The sequence below is a fragment of the Mustela nigripes genome, chromosome 5, assembly GCF_022355385.1.
Source record: "Mustela nigripes isolate SB6536 chromosome 5, MUSNIG.SB6536, whole genome shotgun sequence".
Classification (NCBI taxonomy): domain Eukaryota; kingdom Metazoa; phylum Chordata; class Mammalia; order Carnivora; family Mustelidae; genus Mustela; species Mustela nigripes.
Genome location: NC_081561.1, coordinates 147,906,293 through 147,923,913, shown reverse-complemented (window position 1 = coordinate 147,923,913; position 17,621 = coordinate 147,906,293). Strand labels below are relative to the sequence as shown.

At 59.2% G+C, this 17,621-nt stretch overlaps 2 protein-coding genes across 2 annotated transcripts; one reads left to right on the top strand and one right to left on the bottom strand.

Moving 5' to 3' along the window:
* Positions 1-5,994: 5,994 nt before the first annotated feature.
* On the bottom strand, positions 5,995-8,028 carry LOC132018742 (uncharacterized). Its single transcript, XM_059401602.1, has 3 exons — positions 7,803-8,028; positions 6,727-7,126; positions 5,995-6,513 (listed from the first exon to the last, which is right to left on the bottom strand). The coding sequence occupies exons 1-3, from the start codon at positions 8,026-8,028 to the stop codon at positions 6,219-6,221; spliced, it is 921 nt and encodes a 306-aa protein (XP_059257585.1). The 3' UTR covers positions 5,995-6,218.
* Positions 7,853-9,717, top strand: TTLL2 (tubulin tyrosine ligase like 2). Its single transcript, XM_059401601.1, is given in 5 exon segments — positions 7,853-8,540; positions 8,542-8,725; positions 8,727-9,405; positions 9,408-9,527; positions 9,530-9,717. Coding segments are annotated over 5 exon segments (1,587 nt in total). The 5' UTR covers positions 7,853-8,124.
* Positions 9,718-17,621: the final 7,904 nt, after the last annotated feature.

Genomic DNA, 17,621 nt, shown 5'->3' with positions numbered 1-17,621 from the left:
GGCTGTTGGCTTCCGCCTGGAGCAGAGGAGCGACAGATCCTGGAGCGACGCCGTCGTGGCTTCAACCTCTGACCCCAAGCTCCGAGGCCTGTGTGGTCAGCTACTAGGAGGCCCCCCGAACCTCTCCGTGTCTGAGGGGGACAGGACCCCACGAGGGACGCTAGCCAATGGAGACCTGAGCCCCCCGAGAAATTCAGAGGAACCACCCAGCGGAAGAACGTGGGGAAGAATGCTCATTTCGGATGAAACCAGCATTCGACGGAGGGACGCTCCGCGTTTGGATGAAGCTTCTCTGGGAAGCGCGGCCGCTGCTGCTTCGCTGCCCACGGGCCCTTGGAGTCTCCTTGGGTCTTGGCAGCCGCCCCCTCGCTCCGAGAGTTACCAGTGGTCTCCGAAGCTTGTGTGAACGTCTCCCGTAGAAGGGGAAGATTTTAAACTACTGAGCAAATTCAGAATTTGTAGATCTCTAAACTAGCTGATTTCGGCCCAGAGACCCTCCGCACTCCTGTCTGGATTGCCAACCCTGTCTCTGTCCCTCTCCCCAAATCAGGGCCAAACGCCCCGTCATCGGGCGCAGGTGAAGACAGCTGGCGGACGGACCCCGTGACGCCGCTCCTATGTTACTGACCGGCGCCTGCGGCTATAGGGACCGGAGATAATTAGCCACAAATGAACATGTCGAACCAAAAGAGAAAAATGCCTTGTCGGCTGCAGACGATGAATTGCTTTTGTCTTGGTGTGCTAATTGGGAAGTCTACAGCATGGCTGACATCCCTGGTTGTTCTGTTGGGCAGTTTTACATATCATGGGAGGGGTCTACTAGGGCTGCGAGTGGGTAGCAGGGTCTGGGCATCGAAGCATCAAACGCTGATCGACTGATCAGATGCCAGAGCCCGAGGGAGCCGAGTACACAGGTCCGCGGCCCGGCGCCTCCCTCGAATGCTGGGCAGATTCCCCCTGGTGTCTTCCCAAAGTCCCCAGGTGAGGCGCGTTGGTCCCGGGGACAGAACAAATTCGCGGGGGGCAGTACACAGCCTCGCGGGAAGGATGGTGCCAACTGGGGGTCTCAGGTGTAAAACTGGCTTAAGAAAACAGACATTCATTTTGCAAACTCAACTGCATCAGTGTGGAAATTATCTATTTTCAGATCCCACCAGGGAAAAACACTAGGAGATCCCAGGAAGCCCCTCAGAGGAGCCCACCCGCCTCTTCTGGTCTATCCGTCCACCGCCCCAAGCCCCTCTGTGTCCTCTGGTCTGCAGCTGACAGGGGCCACGGAACTCCAGGCTGAGTGTGGTCCCTGCAGAAGGAAGAAGGTGGAGGAGATGCCGGTGACGCCCGCAGCCCTGCCCCTGAGGCGCTGTTTGCCCCCCTTTGTGAGGAGAGCGGGTTTGCATCACTGAGCGACCAGCCCGCGTCCTTCCCGCTCTGCCCTTGACCTGGGCGCTGCCGTGGCTGAAGGTGGCCACAACCCCCTTGGATCGTTCCCGCCTGCCTTCACCCCAAGCCAGGCTCCGGGACAAGTGCATGGAAGTCACGCCCGGCACAGGAGGGGCCCCAGTGCATGCCTCCATCCCCGGGCCGATCCCTCCCCGAGAGCTCAGGGGGCCCGGGCTGCCGGGACCGGCCCGCGTGCGCTCTGACCGGCAGGGCCCCTGTGCTCCAGACTTCGTGGGACTCGGGAGGAAAAGCCCTTCGTCCCCAGCTGGCTTGCATCATTTCAACAGTCCAGAAAATACGCAGATACGCACCTACTGTGCGCGTCTGCAGCAAGAGGACAGACGGGGTCAGCACGTTCTGCGACAAGTGGGTGAAGGCGGGAACTCAGCGGCTCCGCTCGGAGAGGGGGACATTCGGGCCCAGAACCCCGAGCTGCCTGTGTTTTCCCAGATCGGATGGACGCCGCGGCTTCAGGGCAGAGCAAGACGCCACCTGGAACACAGAAGGCTGCAGGGGACAGTTCTCCCTACGGTGCATGTGAGGGGCCCCCGGGGAGGGGAGGAAGGGGGCTTGAAGTAGGGACGCACAGAGGCCACAGCGAGCGGCTGGTGCCGGACCCCAGGCTCCCGACCCTCCTGTGCGGTGCTGGGACGTCGCGGCCGGGGTGCGCGTTCTGTGGAACAGAAGCTGCAGACTCGGGGGAAGCCTTGAACCCCACGCTAAGAAGAGCGGCCTCGACGCAGACGGGATATGTGGAGGCTGTCCAGTAGACAAAACAGACAGACACCGGCTTCCCATTCGCGGTGTGCAAAGGGCCCGACGGAACCCCGCAAGTCCTGGGAAGGCGGGCCTGTTCCGCTCGCATCTGTTCGTTCCCCGGGGTTGCAGTGGGGGCGGCCATTGGCAGGCAGGGGCCACGGCGGAGTCAGACGTGGTCTTTTCCCTTGGGCACGGGTGGCTTTCATGAGAAAACAGTCATCGATGCAAAAGAACAGTGCATGGGCACCGACGGAGAATAATTAAATTTGTTCTGAGTTTAAGTTGATAACGTTTCCAGAACAAAACAAAGCAAAAAAATGGTTGCAGGGGTCGGGCCGTCCTCCACCGTCCGGCTTTGCCGCCTGTTTGGCCGCTGCCTGTTTGGAGCTGACACAAACGGAGAGCTTTGCACGCGTGAACTGCTCACTCGTGAGTGTGAGAACCCCCGCCCTGAGCCATCCTGTGCGCTGCGGGACGGCACGTGTTTCTGTACTTGCGGTAGGGCTGAAGGCAAGTTAAGGAAACCAGGTTTCCACGTGGGGCTCATGAACTTCGAGGCACGTAGAGCAAATCCCCAGTAATGCCCTCGAAGGCCCGGCAGACACTTTGGACACAGCGGTTGAGGTTCTGAGAGCAGGAACGGTTTGATAGAAATGGGTGCGGTTTCAGCCCCTCATCCTCTGTGCGCGAACGAGGAATGCAGAACCCCTGGGGAACCCGCAGACCGAGGTGCTCTGTGTGGGCAGAATCTGGGTTTGCCCTTGCTGCGTCTGAGCTCAGGGTCTCCCAAGGAGGATCCTCTCCTCGACCCCCGAGCAGTCCCCGTCTCCGTCCACGGACGACAGACACTGTGGCCCTCGGCCACCTGGTTCACGCCGCGGCTGGATCCCAGCAGGCTGCTGGTCCCGCAGGCAGTGAGTGAGCTGGAACAGGGGTATGCAGACAGAGAACGGGCTCCGATTCCTTCTCGGGGTCCCTGGCTGGAAGGGCAAGTGCAGGAGCACTCGCTGGGAGGGGCCCCTCCCGCAGGACTCCCATTCGGGGATCCGTCTTCCGGGGGAAGCAGCGCACCTGCAGGTCCCGCGGCAATGGCAACGCTGTGTGTGGCCGACTTCCCTGCCGCGGGGTCCCGTGTACGCGGGAGTGTCCCCACAGCGTGGGACAGAGCAAGCTGGAACACGGAGGTCACCAAGCTCCATCGTTACAGTAACGAGCTCATCAGCCCTTTGGGAGCAGTCTCGGTGGCCACCGGCCGAGTCCCAGCCAAGGAAGACTCGAGGATGTGGCTTGCCCCAGGACGTGGGTCTCCGGCGGCGGGTCCCTGCTTCTCTGGGCTTTTACTTGCTCCCGGAGTCACACTCCCAGAGTCAGACCGTGGTTCTGTTCTAGCACGTGGCCGTGACCTCCGTCCAGACTGGGCCTGGACCCTGGGAATGTTCCAGCAGCGTTCCCGGTCACAGACTGTCCCTCGCCTGAAGGAGGTGAAAGCATGTGGCCTTTGTCCTGTGGGCCGGGGCAGCCCCTTCCCTTTGGGGGTGGTTTCTAGTGGGGGATGACTTTATGGTGGAACACCACGCGGGGACCCCCTCCCCAGCAAGCCTCATTGACCGAGGAGCTGCTTCCAGTGTCTGCGGGGTGCGGCCGGGCACCTGCCGTGCGCCTCCCGCGACCCGGCGCCCCCGCCGCGGGCCGCACCTGGAAAGCTTGGCCCCCACCGGAGAGTGCACCTGGAAGTGCAGGCGATCACGACCGAATCGGCACGACTGTGTCTAGATGATGATCGCTTTGCAAGGAACTGGGGGAGTGTACATGCACACATTACTAGTAATCATCGTTACCGGACACACTTCTGGGCCAATCATGGGAGTCCGCGAGGCGGCCCCGGGAGGCTGAGAACTATATTCCAAATAAAGGGTTTCCACACTGGGAGAGAGTGCTTACCGCCCGCTTTTCTGGATAAAGTCTGTGGTCCCTGCGAGCTCTTTTGATGGGAGCCCACCTACACCCAGGTTGAGAACCGCAGCCTTGGTGTGGCCGGGGCCTCCGCTTCCGTCCGGGACGAACGGCAAATATTTAAAAATAACTGACATGTCAGATTCTATTTCTCATGTCACGCGTGTGTGCTCACATGGGACACTTATATTGTGTGACGCATTACTTTGCCTTAGCACAGTGAGCCCAATTCAATATCTTCATCATTTATTGTAAGCACCAATCAGTATAAACGGATGCTTTTGAGAAATAGCCGGGCCTCTCTGTCAGCACTAGCAAAGTGCCCGGCACCACCCTCATTACAGAAGTTATTTTATCTTTAATTTCATTATATTCGCTGTCATTCCAATTTCCTGCCGGCACAGCTCGTATGTCACAGTTTACAAGCCCAGATACCCAGATAACCATGTAGTGACTGATTTAAGCACTTGGAGAAAAGATGGGAAGGTCTAGAGTTTATTTGGTGCAATGTCAGGTTTGGTGATGTCTATTTTAATTGGGAATAGGATTTTCCACTAAACGTTGTGTTCAAGTCCAAGAAGCCCAAGTTATCCATAAACCTCTTGGCTTCGGACCTAGACAAAGGGGACGTTAAACTGTTATAAAAAGGGAGAGAAGATCTTAGGCAGAAAAGAGCAATGGAGTAGGAATCTGGTTTCTATCTGTAGTCGGTGTTATTTGCGGCTGAAATGAAGGGAAAAGCGCGGTATCTCGTATTTCTCTAATCTACAGGAGAAATGTAATCCCCGCGCGTTCTCCCCGGCCCCGGCCTGCCCCGGTCTGCTGGTTCCTTCCTTTATTCCTCCAGTAGACATGGTGCCCAACGTGGGGATACTCTGGCCTCGTACACTCCTACTTCAGTGGGTGAGGCGGACAGATGACCTTGCCCCACCAACGCTGGCCTGCAGGCCCCAGAAGGGGGAGACTGCCCCCGAGACCCCAGGGCAGCGACAGACCCAGAGCGCAGACATGCAGACCCCACGCTCACCAGACTCGACAGGCCGCCGGCAGCCCCAGCAGGTTCACTGTGGGTGTGCGGAGAGTGCGGTGTGCAGACACCGTCCCCAGGGCTGCTGCCCGCGTCCGACCTAGCCGGCAGCGGTTCCTCCGTGCGAACACGTGTGTGAGCACAGACACGGTCATTCGCGAACCATCACCCAGCACGACGCCCCCTTTCCTCACTGCGGGACAGGCACGTGATGCTGCTGCTCTGTGGTCGACCCAGTCTGACCCCCTCTGGACCTGAAGCCCCACCTCCAGCGCCCGGTCTCTCTCAGCCCCTTCGATGGCCGTCCCGCTCCAGAAAGGGGCGCAGGCTGGGTGGCCCCAGCGCCTGCAAGCCACGGAGGTTTGTCCCGGGTTCCTCCCGCAGGCAGGCCTGGCCCTGCAGGCAAGCGTCACGGCCACACCTGGACTCACAGGAACATCTGCCCTTCCCTTAAAATGGGCACTTTCTCCTTTATACCTACGGGCGGCCAGAGCCGGGGGACGGGCGAGTGCCCCGGGCTGCCGCGTATGGTCCCCGACAGTGTGCCTTGCCCCGGGGAGGCTCCTCCGCTGGCTCTTCCCCACGCGGCCCTCACACCCGTGTCCACCCCCCGCGGCGGCCGCCTCCGGCCACAGACACAGACTGACCCTGCCCTCCCGGGGCGGGCTTCCGGCGGGGTCCCGACCCGCTTGCCGTCGCTCTGCCTACGCCTCCCACCCCCAGTGTGTTTCCCAGTCAGACAGAACCATCTGGTCCTATCGGGACCTGTACGTCTGAAAGGCGCAGAGCGAAAGAGATTTCAGGGGCTCCAGATGAGCTTTTATTCAGTGGAGAAAACATTTCATGCTGCATCCGGTCTCTCGACGACGTTTTAGCAGGAAGACGGACACTTAGCAAAGGGACCCAGGGCCAGCGGCAGCATGAGTAGCCCAGAGTCCCATTAGGCCGCGTCCTTCACCGTGTCCCGCGCCTCGTGAGAAGATAACTGAGTGGCCTTCTGGGTTCCGTGGTGAGGGAAACCCAAGTTTGCAGACCGGCCTCAGGAGCTGAACTTCCCGGTCTGCCCGGGGCCTGGACCTGCGGAGCGGGAGAAGGCCAGGCTCCCAGCCCCGGTGCTGCTCCCCCGCGGAAGCAGGCTGTAGCCGCAACAGCCGCTCGTCTCTTGTGACGGGCTTGTCTCCCGCTGCGGGGTGGAGCGCGCCAGGAGCGGGCTGTGCGCGTCGGTTTGCCGACTCTGTGTTTCCCGCACCGCTTCGGTGAGAAGGCAGCGGACCGGAGTCTCACGAGGGTTTCCTGACCAAAGCGGCTTGGGAAAGATGGCTTGTTTCTCGGAGCTGGAAAGAGAAGAAACACGTTCAACCGCGTTTCATCCACCTTGAAGATTTTGACTCTGGATCTCCTCCCCCTGCAACACACACACACTCTCTCGGCTATAATACCTCTTAATGTCACTGAACTTAATGTCATTGAACGTACCGCGCACACACACGCACACACACACACGCACACACACACACACACGCACACAACACTCTCGGCTATAATACCTCTTAATGTCATTGAGCGTAGTTTGAAGCGTGCGGTAAACGGCGAAGACTGACTTTCTCCATCGCCACCCGGATCTGCAGTTCCGTGCGCTCCTCCGGTCACAGCGGGACGAGCACTGGCCGGGGGCGTGTTCAGCTGCTGGCGTTGCTTGTGTCACGCCCCTTCGGACACAATTTTGGAGCTGCCGCCCCAGCCTGTTAGCTGTGTCAGGACCAGACGCGACGGTCGGCTTCAGACTCGGAAACAAGGTTGCGGGGGACGACGTGTCGCCTTCGTTCCTTGACTCTTCCCACTTGCGAGTCTGGAGAAGGGGGCGGGTGAGCAAGCAGGACGGCCTCCCTCCGGCCCTCCGAGCCTCCGGCCCTGCTTCCCGCCCACTTCCGCTCCGGTCAGACCAGCCTCACGGAAAATACGGTACAAAAGTTTATTTACTGATTGATCAAAATCTTTCCGACACCACAGAATTTCCACTAAATGATATGTTCCACCTTAGATGATGAAATAGGCATGAAGAGCCCTAACATTGTGGGAGAAACAAGTCAAATGGCCTGAATTCGGAATTTCGGATGAGCTCATTTTTTAGGACTTTGGAAGACGCGACGTCTCCCCCAAGAAGCTTCGACTTTATTACTATTTTCCCTCTAGGTCATAAGGGAACATGCCCCATCATCAGTTTTGATTTTCTCAAAAACGATCTTATTTTCTGTCTTAAAAAGCTCAGAAAAATGTCGAATATGCCCTTTCTGTGTATGTTGCAAACTGTGAGGCACAATCTTCAATCCCTGTTTTTGCAGAATGAGTCTCTAAAATGTCAGATTTTTCTTAACTATTTTTCTTGCAAGTTACCACGTGTTTGAGTGAGCCTCCGGCCACTGGGGCTACAGGGCAGGTGCTGGTGGCCGTCACAAGTGTGTGGTCAAAGCTCCTTGAGCTTCTCAGGCCAGTAGGACCCCTGCCAGTCACGTTAACGCCAGCGTCTCGTGTGTTTCTTGCACGTTCAAATCCATCTCACTATAGAGAACTTGACGTCTGCTTTCTCTAGAGAATGTTCCTGTTTTAGGCCGAGAGGACCCACTGCGCCTCCAGGACCAGAGCAGGGCGGCCCTCAGGAGTAGCGGCGGTCGGAGCTGCCCACACTCGGAACAGGTCTCTATGAGGACGAAGTAGGCAGGTGACGTCTGGACAGACGGAACGCACAGGGAGGACGGGTCTGTTTTCACAGGGGTAGCCAGGATCGGGCATCCGGTGAGACTGTCTGGTGTGTGGGAAAGGCACAGACCCAACGGTGGGCCGTGGGACATGGGGTCTTTTATGGGAAAGTCCCCTACAGGGTGACACCCCGCCCACCTGCTAACGTGGTCCTGATTCTTGATTTCTAGAAAAGGACACCGTACTTCATGGCAGAGGACAGAGCTCCAGGGCCCGCCGGGAAGCCGCTGGTGTTTCGCGTTGACGACAGCACCCCAGAAGTGGTGCAGAGCGTCCTGCTGGAGCGGGGGTGGGACAAGTTCGAGCAGGGAGGGCAGGACGTGGAAGACTGGAACCTGTACTGGAGGGCCTCCTCCGTCCGCATGGCCAAGCACACCAACATCAAACCCTGGCAACGTCTCAACCACCCCCCGGGCACCACCCGGCTCACCAGGAAGGACCACCTGGCCAGACACCTGAGGCACATGAAGACGACGTACGGCGCGGCCCTGGACGAGTTCGTCCCCCTGATGTTCGTGATGCCCAACGACTACAGCAAGTTCGTGTCCGAGTACTTCAGGGAGAAGCCCGGGGCGGGCGGCGCGCGGAGCTGCAAGCCGGCGGAGCGCCTGCGGGAGGGGCATCCTCCTCTTCAGGGACATCAAAGACTTAGTCTTCGACGACGCCTACGTCGTGCAGAAATACATCTGCAACCCTCTGCTCGTGGGCAGGTACAAATGCAACCTCCGCATCTACGCGTGCGTCACCGGCTTTCAGCCTCTGACCATTTACATCTACCAGGAGGGGGTCAGCGCGGTTCGCCACGGAGAAGGTCGACCTCGGGAACCTGCGGAACAGCCACGCGCATCTGACCAACAGCAGCATCAGTAAGTGCGGGGCCTCGTACGTGAAGGTCAGGGAAGTGGTCGGCCACGGCTGCAAGTGGACCCTCAGCAGGTTCTTCTCCTCCCTCCGCAGCTGGGACGTGGACGACCTGCTCCTGCGGCAGAAGATCAACGTGGTGATTCTCACGGTGCTCGCCATCGCGCCCTCGCTGCCCGTCGCGGCCAACTGCTTCAAGCTCTTTGGCTTTGATATTTTGGTCGACGACAACTTGAAACCGTGGCTTCTGGAGGTCAACTTCAGCCCCGCCTTGTCCATAGACTGCTCGGCAGACGCATCCGTGAAGAGGAAACTTATCCATGACACCATCGAGCTGACTTACTTATGCAGTCTTAGAAACGAGAGGGCAGAACCGCGTGACGGTGCCAAGGGGAGACGCAGCATCTCCCTCGCCAAGCTGCACGCGGGCGGACTCAGCAAGCCTGGCAGCGTGCGCTCCTCTGAGTCCCTCTTACAGCGGACGAGTAGAACTTTGAAGGATGAATCTGCCGTGAAGAAAGCCCTAAAAATAGGCCCTGAAAATAAACATGCGTCCCAGCCGAGGGAAATGGCGAGTGGGCAGAAGGGCCTGCTTCTGTCCACAAAAGAACCCCCAGGACCAAGCCAGAGCTAACGCGGAGACACTCGACCTCTCATAAGACGCTCCTCCTGTTCATGTCGCTCAATCAGTCGTGCGTGGGCAAGACCGGCGTCTCCCCGTGCGCCCCCTCGCACAGCAGCAGGTGCCGGGTCTCCAAGCAGGGAATTTCGTGCTCATTTTTCCTTTCTATGAAGCGACTTTCGGAGCATCTAGGAACGGATTAAATGTCAGAAGCATAATCCAAGAGCTCCGGAAACTCAGGAAGAGCAGCATCCCCACGTGGTGGACATGGAAGCAAAAAGAAGGTGGCGGGCTTTGAGGGAAACCAGGGACCCCTTCACCGGGGGCAGCAATGACAGCCCCAGACCTTTGTGCTCAGCACATCGACCGCCTCCCTGGGGGCCCCGGTGGGGGGTGTGTAAATAGGAGGTCTCGGCAAAGTCAGACACATGCAGGCGGTGATTGAATTATGTGATATGACTGGTTTATTTGGTCCGGTTTCTTGGGAGAAGACAACTCTGCCTCTTGCCTGCACTTGGAAACGCGTCACCTCAATTACACTGCGCACTTGTGTAAACATGGAAACAAGATTATTACAATATTTTTTAAGGACTCTTACGGGAAAACAGTACCATAAAAGGGTCAAGCCTTAACTTTCTTGTTTTTTAACACACCATTCTTTGTTCAAAATTGTTTTGTCAACTTAATGATGAAACAGTCATCTGGGGTGAGGCCAATTGCTGAAAATCTCCCCCCAAAATACCCAAACAACTCTGTCATTCCTCAGTCCCGGGCCCTAACTAGACACTGTGCCACGTAGCTTCCCAGTGAGGACACCCATTGACCACACCCAGAAGGTGGCCGCCTCTCGGTTGGTCCCCTCGCTGAGCGGTCACCAGCCTGCATGCGTCCCAGACGTGCCACATTACCACTCCTGCCTCATAAGAAAGCAGTGACGAGTCCTAAGACACAACACTGCAGCATTGACTTGAAAACTTGACGCCGAGTGGAGAAAATCCAGACCCCAGAGGCCGCATGTCGTAGCCTTTCCTTTACAGGGAACGCTGCGGGCCGGCGACCCACAGACGCAGAACACGGACCGGTGTTTGCAGGGCCTGGGGGGTGGGGTGGGCCAGGGAGCGACTGTGAGTGCACAGGGGGTTTCCTTTTGGAAGACAAGAATGTTCTGGAGATGGTCGTGCAACACGGAGTGCCGAGGTCACTCGTGGTAGGTTTCACGTTAAGCTCGTGTTACCACAATCACAGGTTAGAGCAGGACGAGCTAAGTCGGGCTGGCTGGAACTAGAGACCGGGGACGCGGGACGGGACGCGGCGGGTGACAGAACGCGGGAGGTACCAGCACAGGATGACGAGCTGGAATCACAGCTTCGGCGCCCCTCCGTGGCTAACGAAATCCGAGCACTTGACCTCAGTGGTTCAGAAAAAAGGAAGAGAGAATTCAGCAGTCTGGACGCGCGGCCCGCATGTCACTGTGCCCGTGGCCCGGCTCCCGGCGTGACAGCACTTCATGCGCTCCCAGCCTCGGTCCAGGAAGGGCTGAAGGGAACGGGGTGAGGGGGGGAGCATGAGTGAAGCACGATTGTTCGGATCTTTCGTAGCAGATTCCACTTCCAGTATTTGGCAAGAACGGGTTCTTTCTAGAAATGGTGAGGCGTGCTCCACGACCAGACCAGGAGGCTGGCGTCCCTGGAAAATCTCCGTGTCTTCGAATACTCTCCCTTCACCACGAGCCAGGAGTTACGACCCCGCCAGGAGGGCGAGCGCAGCAGAGAGGCGTGAGGCGTGTGCTGTTAAGGAAAGATGGATTTACTGGAGCAATTGAAGTTTTACAGCAAGAGCCGTGGGAAAAACATGCAAAGTCTGGGAAGTGTCTCTCTTAAATGGCAAAAGGTGAGTCAATTAAGCCAAAATCATGGTGAGTTAATGTAAGCTCCAAACGCGCCAGGAACCCGTACGGGCGCGGAATTCGCATGCCGGGACGCAGCTGTGGGAGGGACGTGGAGGGACACAGATGCAGTCTTCTCGGGCAGAAGGTCCAAGCTCCAGAGACCAGAGACTTCCAGGAGACGTGGGAGCTCTTCAAGGAAACCCCGGACTTGCGTTTGGGGGAAAGGAACGGGCTGCGCTCCTCGTCCTTCCCCTACGTACAGCTGAAGACTCGGCACAAAGACCAACGTAAGGGGTCGCCGAGGGGATGAGAGGCAGCGCTGTCTGGGTCCAAGAGAAACTGTGTTGGATTTTCTGGCTTTGGGGATTTGGGTGTTTTGAGTTTGTTTGTTTGTTTGTTTGTTGGCCTCATACCCACGGGGGGGCTGAGGGGCTGACAAGGCACACGGACACGAAGAACCCAGCCTCCTCTCCGAGCGAAGGACCCGGCACACAGATGGGATCACGAGCCCTGAGAACGCTCCCAGGGAGCGGGACCGTCCTGCCGCTGAAGGGGAGGGTCTTGCGTCATTTCCAAACTGGGTCTGATCTCCCCTGGACTCCAGGTTAGACGAAACCAACAGCAGGGCCACAGGAAGCCAGGATGAGAATCTTCGGGAAGGAATGGGGAAGGACGCGTGGTCCAGAGACACTGGGGTCACCCTGGGCCACAAGGCTTGTGGGTGTGGGGGGGACGCCCCCCCAGTGGGTGGAGCCTGAGCCCGAAAGTGCGGGGTGGCAGGGGCAGGTCGGCGGCAGGTGCCCAGCGGCCCGCGGGCAGGAGGCAGACCCAGGGGGCACAGCCGGGCTGCAGCGGCCAGCCTCGTGAGCATGCAGGGGTCCGGCGGACACAGGCGGGAGGAGGCAGCCCCCCGCGCCGTGTCTTCCAAGCCTGCCCTTCGAGACCCCTCCCGCCTGTTGCGCGGACTCACCCTGTCCATCTGCAGATGTGTGCGATGACGGCACGGCCCCCCCGGGGGAGGCTCGGCCTGGGCATGTCCGCACCCCTGCAGGGTGCACCCGTCAGGAAGGGGCGGTGGGAGGTAAGCCACATCCCCGCGTCCTCTGCCGAGATGCTGATGTGCCCAAGCAGGCTGCCGTCTGCAGTCACTGTCCAGTCCAGTCCAGTCCCCGCTGGGGCTAGTGTGTGCGGGGCCTCTGCGGGGGGACGATGCATTAGACGGGGTGGTGGAGGGGTGGAGGGGGGTGACTGGCTCAGGCTCAGGCGGGAAGGGACGGGTCGCTGCGTTCCCTGCTGGACGCCACCGTCCCCTGGCTCGGCTGTGACATCTCATCTCAGCATCAGAGGCGAAAGAGAGACCTTCTCTCTCTCTCTCTGAAAACTCCAGGGACAACCCTGGTCCACGTTGCTCACGATGACAGCGCAGGCATAGGTCGCATGGGTATCCTTAATCCCAGAGAATGGGGGTTCATATTCACCCCTGCGGGCTCCCAGAGCCCCCGGAGAGCAGGAGGAAGACTTTCCTTGAGGAAAGCAGGAGGTACAGGTCTCGGAAGAAGGGGTGTCGGCAGACGCAGGCACGGTTTGCCGTGAAAATGGACGGGGGTCGTCCCTGAGGCCTCGATGCCACCTGAGGCCGCAGGCGGATACTGGAAGTTGGGCAGCATTTGCCGCGGCAGAAAGTTACAGACGCACCGGCCTAGGATTCCACCCTTGGTCCAGACACAACGGGAGCAAGACCAGCAGCGGCTGGCAGCACCGGCGAGGGCTCCACAGTGGTCACTGCCCGCCTGGAACGTTCTGGACCCTCCCACCTCATGGGCTCTCCACCACGTTTACCCACAAACACTTCCCGGGGACGGCACTGGGCTTCAGGACCCTTGTCCCCTCAGAGGAGGAGTGTGAGTGCGTGGGGAGCTCGGAGCCGGGCCTTCCCAGCCACCGGCCTGTCGGGAAGGGTGCCTGTCGGGAAGGGTGCCTGTCGGCCCCGGGCAGCCGTGCAGGACTGATCAGTGCCTTAATGGGGGTGAGCAGACATTCCCGAGACCCGCACAGTCACCTCCTGTCCCACTTATGAGCTAGAAAACTGCAAGGGAGTCTGGTGGTGAGGGTCCTGGGCAGTGGGGCTGGCCCGGAGTTGGGGGGGAGCTGGCTCTGTGCACCGCCACAGTCGCTGGCCACGGGGGTCACAGCCCTGGGGCCTGGCCACGGGGCCCCTGGCTATGGTGCGCTGCTGCCTTGCAGAAGCACGGAAGGGCTCCGAAGCCCACACAAGCAGACGGCACCCAGGTTGAACAAGCAAAGGGCGCCCGAGCTTTCCAAGGGCAGACAGGGAGAGGTCGGGGGCCGGCCTGTGCGGTGGGAGCAACGCAGGGGTGATGAGGGGCGTGTCCCCCTCCTCCTCCCCAGCGCAGCGTCCCAGAATAGAGGACATGACTCACTAGCAAGAAATTTAAGTTCCAAAATAACTCAAATATTATTGTCATTAAAACTCTGACTTGGGGTCGGTTTGGTGACTGTTCTGTCGTCCAGCCTGTACTTCCTGCCACAGCTGGACCCCATCAAGGCTGACAGGGGCTTCTCTCAGGTTCGTGAAGAGGTTTCTGTTTTATTTTGTTTTTCCAAGCATTTTCACGCAGGTCTCTGCTGACTGACGTCCGGAGAGCCGGAAGGCACCCAGGCGGCAGCACAGACCCAGGCCCCCGGTGCTCCCGGGCGGGGCTCCCAGGCCGCGTGAGGCCACCTCCCTCAGCCGGGGGCTGCGACCCGACATTCCCACCAGAACTTTCAGTATCTGACTTGCCTCTAATTTAACCAAACCCCTCCCTGTCCGTTTTTCTTTAAAAAATAAATAAATGTATAAATCCAAACCAGGAAACAAATTTGCCGCGATCGCATTCTAATCGCAGTGCTGGTGCCTCGTTTTTCATTCCCCGTGTCTCGGGCCTGGAAATGCGCAGACGGCACGGTTCGGGGGGGACCTGCCTGGCGTCTTCAGGTGCTGAGGGAAGTGTCTCAGGAGGGGGTGGTCTTGTTCCTGAGAGCCCTGGGGTGACGTGAGCCGAGCAGAGGAGGACGGTTACCATGTGGGGTCACTGGTGTGCGGAACATCAGGAACAGCGTGGACCACCACAGGGGACAGGAGGGGACAGGAGGGGAGACGGAGGGGAAGAAGTCAGAGAGGGAGACGACCCACGAGAGGCTCCTGATCGTGGGGAACAGATTCAGGGGTGCTGGGAGGGAGGGTCGGGGGATGGGGCAGCTGGGGGCGCGCGTTCGGGAGGCGCACGATGAGCACGGGGTGTCCTACAAACCGAAGAGTCACTGAACATCACATCTGAACCTGACGCTGCGCCATATGCTGGCTAATTGAATTAAACTTTAAAAATGAAAGATTGCACTAAAAATAAACTCCGCGGGGCACATCCCGTGGAGAAAGTCGCCGGGAGAGGAGACAGGTTCGGGGCGATGGGTCCGTGCAGGGCTGCAAGTGACAAGGCTCCGTGACGTCCAGGTGTGCGTGAGCCCGTGGCAGGCCGAGGGCTGTTTCGGCCGTGCTGTGTGTCGTCGAGTCCCGGGCTGTCACGAGGGGGCGGTGGGCTCTGGGCGGGACCCGCTGCCGGGAAGACAGCGCCCAGCGTCCTGCCAGCACACGGCGCCGTCGGCAGAAACCCAGCTGCCGGGGGCAGGGACCCCCCAGAGCTGCTCACTAGAGGCAGGTGACCACCAAGCGAGGGACAGAACTAAGGACATTTTCGCTTCCTAAATTCGCCCCACGTCATCGGAAACGTTCGCACAGAGAGAACGCTGCTGGGTGGTATCCGCGGGAGGCAGCGGTGTCCCCCAGAGACGTCTGCACCCTAATCCGGGGACCTGTGCGGATGTCACTCACGCAGCAAACGGCTGGTAACGGGAGCAGGGTCAGGGAGACGTGACGATTCTGCGTCACTGGCTCTGGGGGCAGAGGAAGGGCACCGCGGCCCAGGACAGGCGGGCGGTAGCAGCTGGCGGAAAGAAGGGAGCGGGTCCCCCCGAGAGCCCCCAGCTGGACGCGGCCCTGGCAGCCCACCTCAGAATCCCGACTTCCCAACTAGAAGCCACTGTGGGTAGAGATGTTTCGGCAACAGGAGACTAAGGGCTGAGTTCTAAATAAGAAAACACAGACCAACACAACACGGGCTCGCGCGGCTGTTTAATGGAGGCATAAAAAACAAGGTCAGTTCACATAGCGTAGGAGGCAGTCGGCTGGGTTCCCCGCAGACTCCTGGTCTCTCCGGCTCAGGGTTAGCGCCGGCTGATTGGCAGCCTGTGTACCTATAAGAGCGTGCACATCCCCGAGGCACAGGTGTGGGTCCCCGAGGCACAGGTGTGGGTCACCAAGGCACAGGTGTGGGTCGCTACTGTACAGCATGCACAGAGCTCAAGGCCACAGGCAGGACGGGGGGGACAGACACACCCCCTTCCTCTACAAACCTGGCCCGTGGCATTTTGGGAGACCCCCAGTGGATAAAGGGACTGTTTAAGGTCCAGCAGCACAACAAATTTTATTTGGGAAAAGTCGTAAACGTCCACGACCTTAAGAAGAAACATCGATTGAGGCTCTGAGCGGAGGTACCAGCAGCCGGTGCGCTCCACCCGGATCCCAGGCTCTGAGCACCCCTGCTCTCCCGACTGTCTTTAAACTCTGCTGCCCTCGGGGTGCCCAGGAGCATCTGACTGCGGCTCAGGTGATGATTTTGGGGTCCTGGGATTGAGCCCTCCTCAGGCTCCCCACTCAGCAGAGTCTGCTTCTCCCTCTCCCTCTGCCCCTCCCCCTGCTTGTGCTCACTCTCTCTTTCTCAAATAAACAAACAAAAATTTTAAAAGACAAAATGAGAATAGTAACAATTCTGGGAAGGCATGAAAATTAACTACGGACTAGTGAAAAAATAATCCAGGCTGAACGATCAGTCCAAGGTGTGAGCGTGTAAAATGGTCATTAAGCATCGGGTTTTGTCTTTTGCGTGGGGTGTTTATTCTAAAGCGCCAGCCGCACTGAACCTACAAAGTAAAGTTTAGTTATTTAAGGACGTCTAATCTAATTAGCACCAATCTTCAAATGCTCAGGAAACAGTCATTTCAAAGCTACACTGGATAAACTGGGCATTAAACAGTGCTAATTGTTGCGACTGTGGCCGTCCCCGTTCAAAGTGCCTCTGATTTTACAGAACCAACGACAATCGGACGTACGGGGACTGTGTCCTGTTACGGACCCGCTCACTTACACCAGATCTAACTTCTGAAGCCTCCAGGCCGTCTCCTCACCGTCGTGGAGAGGGGCCTCAAAGATGTAGGAGACCTGATGTCCCCCCAACTTGCTCCAGGCCCCTTGGGAGGCACACAGGTAAGTAGGTGGTGGGAACGCAGTTGGGGACGAGCCTGGGGACGAGGGCCCAGGGGACTGGGGGGACCTGCCGGACGGACGGGAGTGGGATCCACGGGGAGCTTCCTAGAGCAGAGGCGGCTGCGCAGGCCTGGGAAGGGGAAGGACAACAGGGGAGCTTGGGGAAGACAGGGCTGGTCCTCGGGAAGGGCCTGTCCCTGAGCTGTGCTGGGAGAGGGCACTGGCAGGGGGAGGGCAGAGGCAGGCAGGGCAGGTGGGCGGGGGCTGGAGTGCCACGCTCCGAACCCAGACCTTTTCTGTCCTGCCCGCCCTCAGACCACACGACCCGTGCCCAGCCCTGAGGAGGTGCGAGGAACGGGACTGGGGCGCGATCCGGCGGCTTCAGGTGCGGCTCGGGGTGTGCGGTCCTGAGCGTGTCCTGATGGCCAGCGCGCCCCAAGCCCCGCATGAATCATCGGCTCTGATTCCAGATCGCAGAGCGAGACCACTCCGGAGCTGGGGACACGTCAGACGCCACCGGCCAGGCCCGTCGTCTGGGGCCCGAACGCGGTTTACCGACGAACATGAAGACCAGTGTCCGCTCCCCGTCCCCGCACAGAAGCTCCATTCTTCGTTCCGCACCCCGTCCCCGCACAGAAGCTCCGTTCATCCCGCTCCCCGACCCCGCACAGAAGCTCCGTTCTTCGTTCCGCACCCCGTCCCCGCACAGAAGCTCCGTTCATTCCGCACCCTGTCCCCGCACAGAAGCTCCGTTCATCCCGCACCCTGACCCCGCACAGAAGCTCCGTTCTTCGTCCCGCTCCCCGTCCCCGCACAGAAGCTCCGTTCATCCCGCACCCCGTCCCCGCACAGAAGCTCTGTTCATCCTGCACCCCGTCCCCGCACAGAAGCTCCGTTCTTCGTCCCGCTCCCCGTCCCCGCACAGAAGCTC